Raw genomic sequence first — 13,823 nt, 5'->3', positions numbered from 1 at the left:
TGTTATAAATTTAAGATCCCTGAAAGTAGTAGGGGGAATACTTCAAGGACACTAGTACACTTCTTGTAAATTAAGACATAGCTTTTGATGGAAAATTAAAAACACATCATGTGCCCACAAAAAAAGCAGCCTACACGTTTTGGGCGTAACCCTCCCTTACTCATGGCAAGAATAAGGGAGTGTTACTCCCCAAACATGTAGGCTTCTTTTTCTTTGTGGACACGTGATGTGTTTTTAATCATCGTTTAAAAGCTGGTGATCATCTAGCGGCAGTCCTACCGGCGGTCAGTTCACCCACCGCTGACTTTGTTACATAGCAGTGTTTTTCCTGTTGTGGGGACATGAACGATAGACCCCTGATGAATCTCACCTTTTAGAGAAGAAGCGCGTAGGATCTATGTAAATAGTTATTGATGCGACGCTGACACTCGCTAACAATTTGGACAAGAGCCTGGCCAGTGGTACCTCCCCTCTCTGTTGGTGTGGTGTAGGCCAGTAACCTTGGAGAGGTGGGGGAGCAGCCCACTGAGCCCCTGGTATAGTGGTTCTGTCCTCAATTAAGTCCGCTGAGTTAGGCACACACCTTATGTTGTAATAGGGAGGCAGTAAGGAGTATGTTGTAGGGTCAGTACATATAATAGTACCTCCCTTCCTCATAACAACCGTTTTTGTTAAAGTTGGTTTGGGTGTGGGACATGGTTTTACACTTTTTTCATGTTTTTAATAGTAACCTAATAAAAGTGAAGTTTTATCATAATATTATTCCTTTGGTGGGTTGCTCGATCCTCCTTCTGTGAATTCTGTAAATAAGGAATAACTGTATCCACTAACAGAGAACTAGTAAGTGTATGTTTAGTCTGTTCCAACAATCTTATTTTTAACTTTTATTAATTAAAAGTTAGATGTTATTATTGAATAACTCCACACCCCTTGGATCGTTGAGGGAACCAAACAATGGAGAGGCACACCACTAAAATAGCATTTACATAATGGGTCTCATTGGGTGTCAACAATTTTTAAACTGAGACCAGAAGAAGAAAAAGTCCTCCATTCTGTTTGAGCGCTGGGGCCTGCCCCCAGTGAGAGAACTCATTTGCATACCGAAGAAAACCCGGATTTCTACTGAACGGCAGCACGGAGGATACATCTACAGGCTGTTACAGTTGGCCTTCTTAAAGAAGGTCTTTGTCTAGCTGGTATTGTTTACATTCATCAGGAGAAGGTCTAAATATTCTATCTCTATGGGGTGAATTTTCCTAGTAAATTCCAATCCCCAATTATTTGAATTAAGATGATTAGTAAATTCTAAAAATGATTCAGATGACCCGTCCGAAATAAAAAGTAGGTCATCATTGTAACCACTGGTGATGACTGTAAATATGTAGTTCCTCAAAGAATTCCATAAACAAATTTGCAAAACTAGGGGCCATCCTAGTCCCCATTGCTGTCCCTTTAGTTGCAAAAAATTTATTTTCTCAAACTCAAAAGAATAGTGCGTGAGAATGAAACTGATACTTCTTAGAATAAAATGTGTTTGTTTAGAGAGCATTTTTGGATCCCCTTTAAGATACATGGAGACTGCCTATATACCCATGTTATGTTGCAGTAACAGTAACAGCCAGAGCCAGTGCAGTAACAGCCAGAGTGGCCCATTAATAACCTTGTTCCCATTTCATTTTCAAGAGTACCCCGATAAGACCTATATTTTTTGTTTCCATTGACAAAGTCAGTTGAGGATTTTACTTTGGGGAGAAGCTGTGTTTTTTATGCTATTATTAAAGGCAATGTGACCAAACCACAGCATTTCTAACATTGTGTGAATTGATTTATTTTTTTACATTTTTTTTTTGTTCATTGTGTGGGATAAATTAAAAGTATAATATAATGTGTATTATAGTATGAATCAGGAGTTTTTGCGCTTTGTTCTTTCTTGTTTTTTTACATTTTTGAACAATTTACTTTTTTACTTTTTTTTTAAGTCTCAATAACTGACTAGAATTTACAATCTAATGATCATTAGATTGGCACCTTCCACTTGTGGCATGTGGGAGAGGAACTATTGTCAGGGACCTCTGAGATGCTGCTAAATTGGTACCAGTACATTTACGGAATGGTGCGTTAAGTCCCTCTCCACCATTCTATAAATGTCCAGCCAAGTGCAGGAATGAGTTAATCAATATTCCTTTGATTAATTAATCATACATGACATTTTGTTATTCAGCATAAATTAACTAAGGTAAAACATTGTGATAAAAAAACATTATCATGAAGGGTCAGATATCTAAGGAGATTAGAAGAACTGAGCCGTGTGGAGTAATCGGATATGTAGTTGATTTGTATAGTAGTGCTTCACAGATTCTCCAGGAAACTGATAGCTGTGTGTATCTGATATCATTTGGCAAGGAAAGAAAGTGCTTATCTGTGAAGCCTGTATCTTTTGGTAGAAATTCTAAGCCTCAGAAGAGTATAACATGACTCAGAAAAATGTCCATGCTTGTCCGGTGACAGCTGTCATTCACCATATAGTGTAGGTGTAATATACTGGAATGATCTTATGTCTTTTAAAATATTATGTTATACTTCACCCAGCAACTAACATCTTTATGTTTTATCTTCAACAGTGTGGGACAGACAGCAAATATTCTTCTACAGCTCTCACCTAATGAAGTAACAGATCTGAAAGATGGGATCAACTTCCTGAGGAATAAGGAAACAGGAAAAAATTATATTGTATATAAAAATGGTGAAGTGTTGCGTGCATGCAAAAATGTATGCAAGCATCAAGGTGGAACCTTTATTAAAGATATTGAAGATCTGGACAGCAGGTAATATTATTTCTATTACAAATACAAATTGTATTGTTATTTCTTTGCTTAGATGATAAAAAGAAGGTGAGATAATGAAGATGCAAAATACCAAATAGTTAAAGGGGGAGCCCAAGCTTTTATTTCTTTGTGTACTGTAATACAACCTTTATACACAAAGCTGTGTACCTGTACCACTGTAAGCATCAGGCATTACTAAGATCATTCCTGAAGCAACAAGAAAAGACATGATCTGCATGCTGTTTTATACCTTGAAATGGTTATGTTGACTGCACATGGTGGATTTTGCATCGGTACCTGCCAAAATATGCTGCAGAAATATTTCTTCTGATAGTTCAGGAAGAATCCACACGAAGATCAGGCAGGACACGATATTTTTCAGCCAGCAGAAAAAGAAGCATCTCTCAACCATTGAAATGAATGGCCAACTGATCTTTTGCAGTAAATTACACATGAACATTGAGGGATATCTCTATTTATTTTGCTGTCTGTATCTCTCTACAAAAGTTTAAAGGGGTTGTCCGAGATAACTTAACTTAAAATCCCTACACTACTCTAAGCACCCTCCCCCCTCCTACTTTCTAAATGATATCTATGATTATCCGGTGATGATCCACTTCCCCATATCAGAAAATTCGTAGTCACAACTACACTCCCCCCCCCCATCCACTCCACTCATACTTACCTATCCATAGCTTCTTCCGGCAAGACGACCACTCCTTCTGCTGTCTGTTCGGTGTGCACTCTTCTACACTATGCATGCTGCCGCTGCCTGTAATTCACCTCTACTGCACTTCCATGCATGCGCAGTAGAGGTGACTCATCACTGCTGAGGATGAGTACGGGAGCAGTATAGGAGGAGTGACCATCGCACTGGAAGAAGCATGGAGGGGTAAGTATATACTATGGGTCAGGGGTTGGGCTGAGTAGGTAGGAAAGGGTGGGATAGTTAGAGAGACAGGGAGGGGAAAGAGGAAGAAGGAGGAGAGGAAGGAGGGGGATGTCATGACCTGATTGTTTGTGTTGGTGTACTGTTCTGTCGGGGATTTGATCTGGGCTTCTGTGATCTGCTGGTGGGTTCCCTACCATTGAGCCATCAGTGTGCACATAGTGTTCTGGTCTTCTGAACACACTCGAGGTTATAGGAGTCTAACCTCAGGTGTTATGGATCGCCATCATCCTATGGGAGGATCTGGGGGCCTTTATTAGGAAGAGGGCTGGCTCTACCAGTTGCCGGTTTTTGTGGTCCCAACTTAGAATTCTTGGCCTTAGGAGGAGGAGGAGGAGGAGGAGGAGGAGGAGGAGTGTTCTGCTTATGCTTACTGACTAGAAAGGAGTTTGAGTGTTGTTTGTGTGTGAGTTGGTTTTTCCCTCCACACTTCTACTCTGCCCTGCCCTTCACGTCTGTTTGTTTGGCACTATCTGGTTGTTTGAGGTGGGTTCCAGTTTATTTTACCCCAGTCTCGTGTTTACCCTTTCCTCACCTCTCCACTGTCCCTCTCCTCATTTCTCTTGTTTTGTATTGTGTTGTGCTGCGTGTCAGTTGTCCAGCACCTCCCGTCCTGTTTGTTTGTCCGCAGCTGCACCTTTATTTCTGCAGGGGTCACCACCCTAGAATCCCCAGTCCCTAGCTTTCTTGCAGCTCTTGCCCTGTCTGTCAGGTCTTCGTGCTAGAGAGCCAGGAGTTGTCGGGGCCAAGGTTAGCTTGGAGACAGCTGACCACCACCTGTAGGCAGGGCCTAGCTAGCCACCGTAGTGCCAGGGATAGTCTCCTTCCCCTGTCTCCTTAGCAGTGCAATCTGCAGCCTGGAATCTGTCTGGACTCTGACACGAACGTGACAGTAAAACCGGCCCAAAATACCCATCGGTCCGTTGTATCATGGCCTCCCTGGAAGATGTGGTGACACAGATGCAGAGGCTAACTGCGAAGGTCATCGAGATGGACAAGCGTATGGAAGCAATGCCTGTAGTCATTCCTCGGACAACGGACCCTAAGGTGGGCCTGCCGGAACCTTTTACCGGGGACCGGCAGGATTTTTTTTTGTTTTGAAAATGCATGCAAATTGTATTTCCGGCTTAGGCCTCAGTCCTCTGGTGATGCATCACAACAGGTTGGCATTATCATGTCCCTGCTTAGGAGGTCTCCACAGACGTGGGCATTCTCGTTGCCAGCCTCTGCTCCTTGCCTACAGTCTGTGGAGAAATTTTTCAGGGCTCTTGGTCTGTTATATGAGGATCCTGATCGGGAGTCTACTGCTGAATCTATGCTGTGGTCCTTGCGTCAGGGAAAAAAAGACGCTGAGACCTACTGTGCGGAGTTCCGTAGGTGGGCAGCAGACACCACTTGGAACTCTTCAGCATTAAAAAGTTTTTTTCTGACTGGGTTGAATGCTAAGATTAAGGATCTTATGGTCGCTTTCCCCAAACCTAAATCTCTCAAGGACGCCATGCTGTCGGCGGTAAGGGCTGACAGGCGTCTCAGGGAGAGGCAGGTTGAGGATACTGACTGGCGTTTCAGGGCGTCTGAGCTTTCCCGCCCAGCTGAATTTTCTGATGAGCCCATGCAGCTGGGTGGTATGGTCAATCGCAGAGGTGAGCGAGAAAGGCGCCGTCAGACTGGTCGGTGCTTCTACTGTGGAGAATTGGGCCACTTTATTGAATATTGTGAGAAACGTCCTAATCGCAGACCTGGTGGGAATATTAAAAGAGAAAGACATCCCTCTCCCAATGACACTTCTGTATCTAGTCCGGTTAGATTGGCGTTTATAAAATCTTCTGGGGTTCTTTTTCAGGCCAATTCTTCTCTGTGCATTAACAGGGAGGAGATTGATGTCCTTATTGATTGCGGTTCGGCTCTGAACCTTATTGATGCTAAGTTTGCACAAGACAGCTCTTTGAAGTTAAAGGAGTTGTCTCTCCCTATCCCAGTATCCGCAATTGACAATTCTCCATTGGGCCTTAATGCCATTACCCATTCTGTTGCTGATTTTGATTTATGTTTTAAACCTGATCATAAAGAAATAATTGAATTATTTGTTTTGCCTAATTTGCCGGCCAGTATTGTTTTGGGGCTTCCCTGGTTGAGGAAGCACAATCCTGTAATAGATTGGCCCAATAATGTTATTTTGTCCTGGGGCAAAGAATGTGTTAAAAGGTGTGGTGACGCCATGATTGCCACGATAACTGATTGTTGTTTACCTGTGGAAATATCTGATTTTCAGGATGTCTTTAGTGAATCTGAGTCTAAGACCTTACCGCCTCATCGGGAGTATGACTGTGCCATAGAATTTGTCCCGGGGGCGGCGATGCCCAAAAGTCGCCTCTTCAACCTGTCTATACCTGAACGTGAGGCATTAAAAGAATATTTAACCAAGAGTTTGGAGGCTGGTCATATCAGACCCTCGAAATCTCCCGTGGCGGTAGGGTTCTTCTTTGTAAAGAAAAAGGACGGAGGTCTACGTCCTTATTTGGATTTTCGGGAGATCAATAAGATCACTGTGAGAAACCCTTATCCTTTGCCATTGATACCGGACCTGTTTAATCAGATAGTGGGGGCCAAATGGTTCTCTAAGATTGACTTGAGAGGGGCCTATAAACTCCTGAGGATTAAGGAAGGTGATGAATGGAAAACTGCCTTTAATACCCCTGAGGGGCATTTTGAGAATCTTGTCATGCCATTTGGTCTTACTAATGCTCCAGCCTTTTTCCAGAATTTCATTAATGATGTTTTAGGTCCGGTTCTAGGTAGGGGAGTTCTGGTTTATCTGGATGACATTTTGATTTACTCCAAGGATATTTCATCCCATTGGGCAAAAGTAAGAGAGGTCTTACAAATCCTTAGGGAAAATGCCTTATATGCTAAACCAGAGAAATGTTTATTTGCAGTTCAAGAATTGTCATTTTTGGGGTATATTTTATCATCTGAGGGTTTTAAGATGGACCCAGAGAAGGTTAAAGCTGTGTTGGAGTGGCCAAGGCCTGAGACCTTGAAAGCATTACAGAGGTTTCTGGGCTTTGCCAATTATTATAGGAAGTTCATCAAGAATTTCTCTGTGCTTGCTAAACCCATAACTGACTTGACTAAAAAGGGAGCCAATCTTAAGCAGTGGCCCTTGAAAGCAGTGGAGGCTTTTGAAGCTCTGAAAGTTAGGTTTAACTCTGCTCCAGTGCTTATCCAACCAGACGAGGATCTGCCTTTTACGGTTGAGCTGGATGCTTCGTCTGTAGGAGTGGGTGCAGTATTGTCACAGGAGAAGGAGGGGCGACTGCATCCGTGTGCCTTCTTCTCAAAAAAGTTTTGCCTGGCAGAATCTAATTATGACATTGGCGATCGAGAGTTGTTAGCTATTAAACTGGCCTTACAGCACTAGCGTCATTTTTTGGAGGGTGCTAGACATCCAGTTAAGATTCTTACTGATCATAAAAACTTAACCTATTTGGATGCTGAAAAACGTTTAAATGCCAGACAAGCTCGGTGGGCGCTTTTCTTCGCCCGTTTCAACTTTTCAGTGACCTATGTTCCCGGTACTAAGAACGTCAGGGCTGACGCTCTGTCAAGAAGTTTAACCCCCAGTCATGAATCCAACAAACCTGAATTTTTGCTGAAAAGGGGAGTTGTGTTGGCAGCCCTAGATACTCTATTGGAGGCTCAGATTTTGAAGGCTCAGGACAGGGCTCCTAGGGGGACCCCACGGGGTCAGTTGTTCGTACCAAAGGTCCTGCGGGGTCAGTTGTTACAGGAATGTCATGACTCCAGACTGGCAGGGCATCCAGGGGTGGCAGAAACTAAGAGATTAGTTACTAGGAATTTTTGGTGGCCAGGTTGTAGAGCGGAGGTGGCGGTGCATGTGGCTAAATGTGCGGTCTGTGCCAGATCTAAAGCCTCTCATGCGCAGACAGCAGGGTTACTACATCCTTTGCCTATTCCTAATAGTCTTTGGACACATTTGGCCATGGACTTCATTACGGACTTGCCACGATCTGAAGGTAACATGGTTATTTGGGTCATAGTTGACCGGTTTAGTAAGATGTGTCATCTGATTCCTTTTCCTAAGTTACCCTCGGCCAAAATTTTGGCAAAGGAATTTGTTAAAAATGTGGTACGTCTGCATGGAGTTCCGGAGGATATTGTCTCTGACAGGGGTTCTCAGTTTGTAGCTCGTTTCTGGAGGGCATTTTGTGGCAGACTGGGTATAAAATTGTCCTTCTCCTCCGGGTACCATCCTGAGTCCAACGGGCAGACTGAGAGAAAAAAATCAAGATATTGAGCAGTTCCGTCGTTGTTTTCTCTCTGATAATCAGGATGATTGGGCAGATTTTTTACCTTTGGCCAAATTTGCTCTTAACAACCATGATTCCTCTGCGGCAGGCTGCTCTCCATTTTTCTGCTGTAATGGTAAACACCCTATTTTTGGGCCCTTTTCGGGAGCTAAGTCTTTGGTGAAAGAGGAGGAGTCCTTCTCTCTTAAGATGGAGGATGTTTGGGTCAGGGTAAAGAGAAATCTGGTATCTTGTTCACGGAGAAATAAAATCGTGGCGGACAAGAAAAGAAGAAAAGTTGATTTTGTGGTGGGTGACCGGGTGTGGCTACTAGCCAAAAATTTGAAATTGAAGGTCCCCTCTAAGAAGTTGGGTCCTAAGTTTGTGGGTCCTTTTTCTGTGACAGAACTTATTAATGAAGTTTCGGTCAGGTTAGACATTCCCCCTTCATGGAAAACAAACTCTGTGTTCCATGTCTCTCTGTTAAAAAAAGGTGAGTTCGGTGGAGACTGCACCTACAGTTGTGCCTCCCCTGGACTCAGACGGAGAGTATGAGGTCTCCTGGATTGTGGATTCCAGATTTTTGAGGGGAACCCTTCAGTATTTGGAAAGGGTATGGTGTGGAGGACAACTCATGGGTTCGGGCTTCTGAGGTGTCTGCGCCCAGACTGGTGGCTGCCTTCCACCGGAGATATCCAGATAGGGCTCGGCCCAGGAATCCGGGGGATTCCCGTTGAAGGGGGGGGGTACTGTCATGACCTGATTGTTTGTGTTGGTGTACTGTTCTGTCGGGGATTTGATCTGGGCTTCTGTGATCTGCTGGTGGGTTCCCTACCATTGAGCCATCAGTGTGCACATAGTGTTCTGGTCTTCTGAACACACTTGAGGTTATAGGAGTCTAACCTCAGGTGTTATGGATCGCCATCATCCTATGGGAGGATCTGGGGGCCTTTATTAGGAAGAGGGCTGGCTCCACCAGTTGCCGGTTTTTGTGGTCCCAACTTAGAATTCTTGGCCGGAGGAGGAGGAGGAGGAGGAGGAGGAGGAGGAGGAGGAGGAGGAGGAGGAGGAGGAGGAGTGTTCTGCTTGTGCTTACTGACTAGAAAGGAGTTTGAGTGTTGTTTGTGTGTGAGTTGGTTTTTCCCTCCACACTTCTACTCTGCCCTGCCCTTCACGTCTGTTTGTTTGGCACTATCTGGTTGTTTGAGGTGGGTTCCAGTTTATTTTACCCCAGTCTCGTGTTTACCCTTTCCTCACCTCTCCACTGTCCCTCTCCTCATTTCTCTTGTTTTGTATTGTGTTGTGCTGCGTGTCAGTTGTCCAGCACCTCCCATCCTGTTTGTTTGTCCGCAGCTGCACCTTTATTTCTGCAGGGGTCACCACCCTAGAATCCCCAGTCCCTAGCTTTCTTGCAGCTCTTGCCCTGTCTGTTTGTCAGGTCTTCGTGCTAGAGAGCCAGGAGTTGTCGGGGCCAAGTTTAGCTTGGAGACAGCTGACCACCACCCGTAGGCAGGGCCTAGCTAGCCACCGTAGTGCCAGGGATAGTCTCCTTCCCCTGTCTCCTTAGCGGTGCAATCTGCAGCCTGGAATCTGTGTCTGGACTCTGACACGAACGTGACAGGGGAGAAAAGTGAGAGGTTTAGTGAGGAAATTAGATAGCAGGAAGCAAAGCATATAAACAAAAGCAGAGACACCAGCAGCCCCCAGAGACATCCAGAAATCACTCAAAACACAGATATAGGTATATGGGTGCATTTATTGACCCATTAGTAGCACTAACAGACATTTTTTAATAAAACTTTTTTGCCTGGAAAACCCCTTTAAGGCTAAGGCCCCACATTGTAGAAAGCTGCTTTTTATGTGGCAAATTCTACTGCTGATTTTTTAAGCCAAAGCCAAGAGTGGATAGAGCAGAAAGGAGAAGTTTAAACCATTAGTTTTTATTTTTTTTATTTCTGTTGTAGCCTCACCTGGGTTTAGCTAAAAAAAAAAAAACTGCATTAAAAAAACAGCTTTTCTGCAATGTTTGACCTTAGCCTAAAGGTAACATGGGAGAAGCAGACTGGAAAGTGGTCCCTTTAAATGTTAGCAAGACAAGGTCATATTACACATTATATCCCTCATAGATAGCAAAGCCAATGCACATTATACAACAAAGAAAAATATATATTCGTAATGGACACTGTAGGGGGCATTATGGGACATCATACTCTGTGTAGGGGCCACTGTGGGACTTTATACTGTATGGAGGACACTATAGGAAGGGCTGCTTTAACCATAGGGACAACGGTGCACCAGGCGCTATGGTAGTGAGGACATACTTTATATGCTGTCCTGCTGGGCTGCCCCAGTTGCATATAATGATGACGCAGGGACCCATGCACTCCCTGCATCATCATTCATCTTCTCCTTGCCTGGAGCTGTAGGTGTGATATATTGACGTCACTTACATAGTGCCTACAGCTCCCTGAAGACTCAGGATTGGGATGTAAAAAAATGTTAAAAACGCTATAGAAATTATTCCTTTTTTGAGGGGTAGCAACAAATTTGATATTATTTTAGACCAACAATATTTTATTAGAATTTTATAAAGCCAAGTATTAGACATTTAAAGGGATTCTATCATTAGAATCCCTTTTATTTTCACAAAGACCACATCAGGATAGCCTTTAGAAAGGATATTCTCCTACCTTTGTTATTCTGTTATGCGCTGCCGTTCCTGAGAAATTTCTTATTTCTTCATTATGTAAATGAGTCTTCAGAAATCACAGGGGCATTCCCTGTGCTACCTGAAGACTCTCCAGCGACGCCTCTATCTTGTCCCGCCATCGAATCATCAGCTACCAGAACCAACTGCGCATGTCCGTTCGGCCATGTTCCTGTGGCCTCTTACTCAAGCGTTCATTTGGCAATACAAAAATGGCTGAACTGTCATGCACAGTCAGCTCTGCCGGCTCATGACGCGTGTGATGACTTGGCAGCGGGAACAGGACAGAGGCATTTCTGGAGAGTCTTCGGTAGCACAGCAGATGCCCACTGTGCCTTCTCAGTACAGCGGGAGCACCCCCTGTGCTTTTTGAAGACTCATTTACATGAGGAAGAAATAAGAAATTTCTCATGAATGGCAGCGCGGATCAGAATAACAAAAGTAGGAGAATAGCCTTTCTAAAGGGTTTTCCAACGTGGTATTTGTAGTAATTAGTAGAAAAAGGAATTCTAATGATAGAATCCCTTTAACACAGTAGGAGTGCTGAACTTCGTTGAAGAAATCAAGAAAATACAGAGGCACATATAAAATTCCTAAATAAAAGTCAAGAAACAATAAAAAAAAATAAGGGTTGAAACCAGGAGAGAGGAAGATAAAGAATGGGGGCGGGGGAGAAGGGAAAGGAATCTTCTACAACTGCAGTGTGCCCAATGCCAACCACAGAGGCAAGGCAGTAATGGAAGGAAGTCATCTGATGACAAATGGGTAAGAATCACTGTAGTTGGATGCCCTTAGTCCCTTCAAATGATAGAATAGAATCCAGTGGCTCAGCCCACTGCAGCCTAGAAGGAGGGGTAAGGGACCTCCAGGAATGGGAAACGTTTGTTGTATAGCCACAAAAAAGCAGAGAATGTCCTTTTTGACCTTGGATATTGGCCCTGGGAATATAGACATAGGGCAATTTCTGGTGTCAGTACTAATGAGGTAATGTAAAGTTTGTGTGCAAAGCATTGTTATCATGCCACAAGGACAAGACCTTTTTGACACTCCCACCAAATGTGTAACATAGAGCCTAAGTGTTTAGAACATCTCCAACACCTATCGGAAACAGAAGAAAACATCTGGTGAAATCTGACTGGAGTTCTATTTTAAGTGTCAAAATTTTGAAGTTGAGTAATTGCAAACAACAGAAAAAAAGTTTATAGGTAAAAAGAAATTATTTAGCCCAGAGACCCTCTGGGATCGGCCTGTCAAAATCTCTCTCCCACATCTTCATCATCCTGGGCCTAGAGGTCCCCACCTAGCAATCTTGCAGTATACCATACATCAGGGAGAAGGCATAAGTAGGGGCAGATGTGAGGAAACAAAGTTTCTCAAATACAATAAGGCATGTGAATAGTACTTCTGTGGGTGCCAAAAAGGACAGATAGCTGAAAAGTTGGAGTCCTGTTATCCCTCAGTACTTCAGATAAGGGATTTGGTTCCTTGGTAACAAGAGGACCAAAATAAGATAAAAGAAGGGAGGAAAGCCTGGATTACCCACTAGGGGAACTCGGGGACGACACCAAAGTCATGGTAGCCGCCAACTCCATGCCTTAAGAAAACCCAATGGAGACATGTGAATGCCCAAATCATTACAGTCTCTACCATAGGGTAGCCAGAATGCCCTCTGTGGCATTTTAGGATGAAACTGGTATTGATGAAGGGATAAGGCTATATACACCCCTTATCTTGGACCCCTTATTATGAAGGAGAACTGCTCCACCTTGTAACCTAGATCTAGTGAGGTCTGGAGTGCCACTAACTATAAAAAAGTGATTCCAATCAATGTAAGTAATTGAAGGGACAACATTGGGTATTGTCTTGAAAACAAAGAGTTTAGATAAGATATCTATTTTCAAAGTATTGATCTTGCCAAGCCATGCCAAATATAATAAATTCCATTTCTACAGGTCAGATTCTAATGTTTTTCAAAGAAAAAAGTGACCCAGGATCAGTAGGGACCTGGATGCCTAGATATTTGATAGATGTTAAAGCATATTGGAAGAAAAATTAACCCTTGAAACACTCAAGCACCCTCTTCTGCATGGTAATATTTAGTACCTCAGAATGGAAGTTGACCTAGAAGTTACTGACTCTATTATAACGAGCAAATTCCTGGATTACATTAGGCAGACTGATAGATGGTGGAGAAACATAAATCAATAGGTTGCCCACGATTGGGGAAAGTTTATGGGTTCTAGAACCAATTGTCAGCCCAGCCACCTATGAATTCTGTCCCAAAGCGTTTGCCAGGGACTACATCACCAGTGTTTATAGGAATGGTGATAGTGGGCATCCCTGCCTGCTACCATTCCTGTATCCACACTCCCAAACCCATTTTCAGCAGTCAACTCCAGGAATGTCCAATCCACACTGTCAAACTCTTTTTTCAAGTCAACTGTTATTAAGCATAGAGAGACCCCCTACAACAAGCCCATGGGATTAGGGACATGGTTTTGATGGTGTTGGTCCTTGCCTTGCCAGCAGGAATGAAACTAACCAGTCATCAGGGGAGACATATTAGTTACTATAATTTTGGACAACAGCTTTAGGTCAATATTAGTTGATATCATAGGATGGTAGTTTCCCCACACTGAGGTATCCTTAACCGGTTTGTATAGGATGGTGATAGAGGCCTGAAGAGACTGTGAAGGAAACAGGCATTCCCCAGAAACCACAATAAAGGCCATTTATCACTCCCTCCAGCTACTTTAAACTGCTTCCATAGTGCTATAGATGCTGTTAGCAGAATAAAAACAATACGTTTCTTATGTTTCAGAGTCCCAAGCATGCGTAGAAAAAACACTTTTTATTCCTTTTTCAAATAAGGATCTTGGAGCACAGGGGGAGATTTCTTTTATTACTGAGCACTGCTGCATCATCACTAAACACGCCCATCATGCATTCAGCTGCCCCCCCCTTCCTAGGCAGTGGGAGGATCAACTCACACAGCTCTCACAAATTATGCTAGTTATATGCACTCTAGGGAT

The 13,823-nt window shown here is 43.4% G+C and overlaps 1 protein-coding gene across 1 annotated transcript in view; it reads left to right on the top strand.

Annotated features, from left to right (window-relative positions):
- LOC142200512 (cytidine monophosphate-N-acetylneuraminic acid hydroxylase-like) overlaps positions 1 to 13,823 on the top strand; it is a 138,431-nt gene that overhangs the window by 30,771 nt on the left and 93,837 nt on the right. Inside the window, exon 2 of the mRNA XM_075270937.1 lies at positions 2,622 to 2,825. Within this exon, the coding sequence (XP_075127038.1) occupies positions 2,622 to 2,825 (204 nt within the window). The remainder of the gene's footprint in view (positions 1 to 2,621; positions 2,826 to 13,823) is intronic.

The sequence above is a fragment of the Leptodactylus fuscus genome, chromosome 4 (assembly GCF_031893055.1).
Source record: "Leptodactylus fuscus isolate aLepFus1 chromosome 4, aLepFus1.hap2, whole genome shotgun sequence".
Classification (NCBI taxonomy): Eukaryota; Metazoa; Chordata; class Amphibia; order Anura; family Leptodactylidae; genus Leptodactylus; species Leptodactylus fuscus.
The sequence above is the reverse complement of the archived record's forward strand: the minus strand, read 5'-3'. Positions and strand labels throughout refer to the sequence as shown.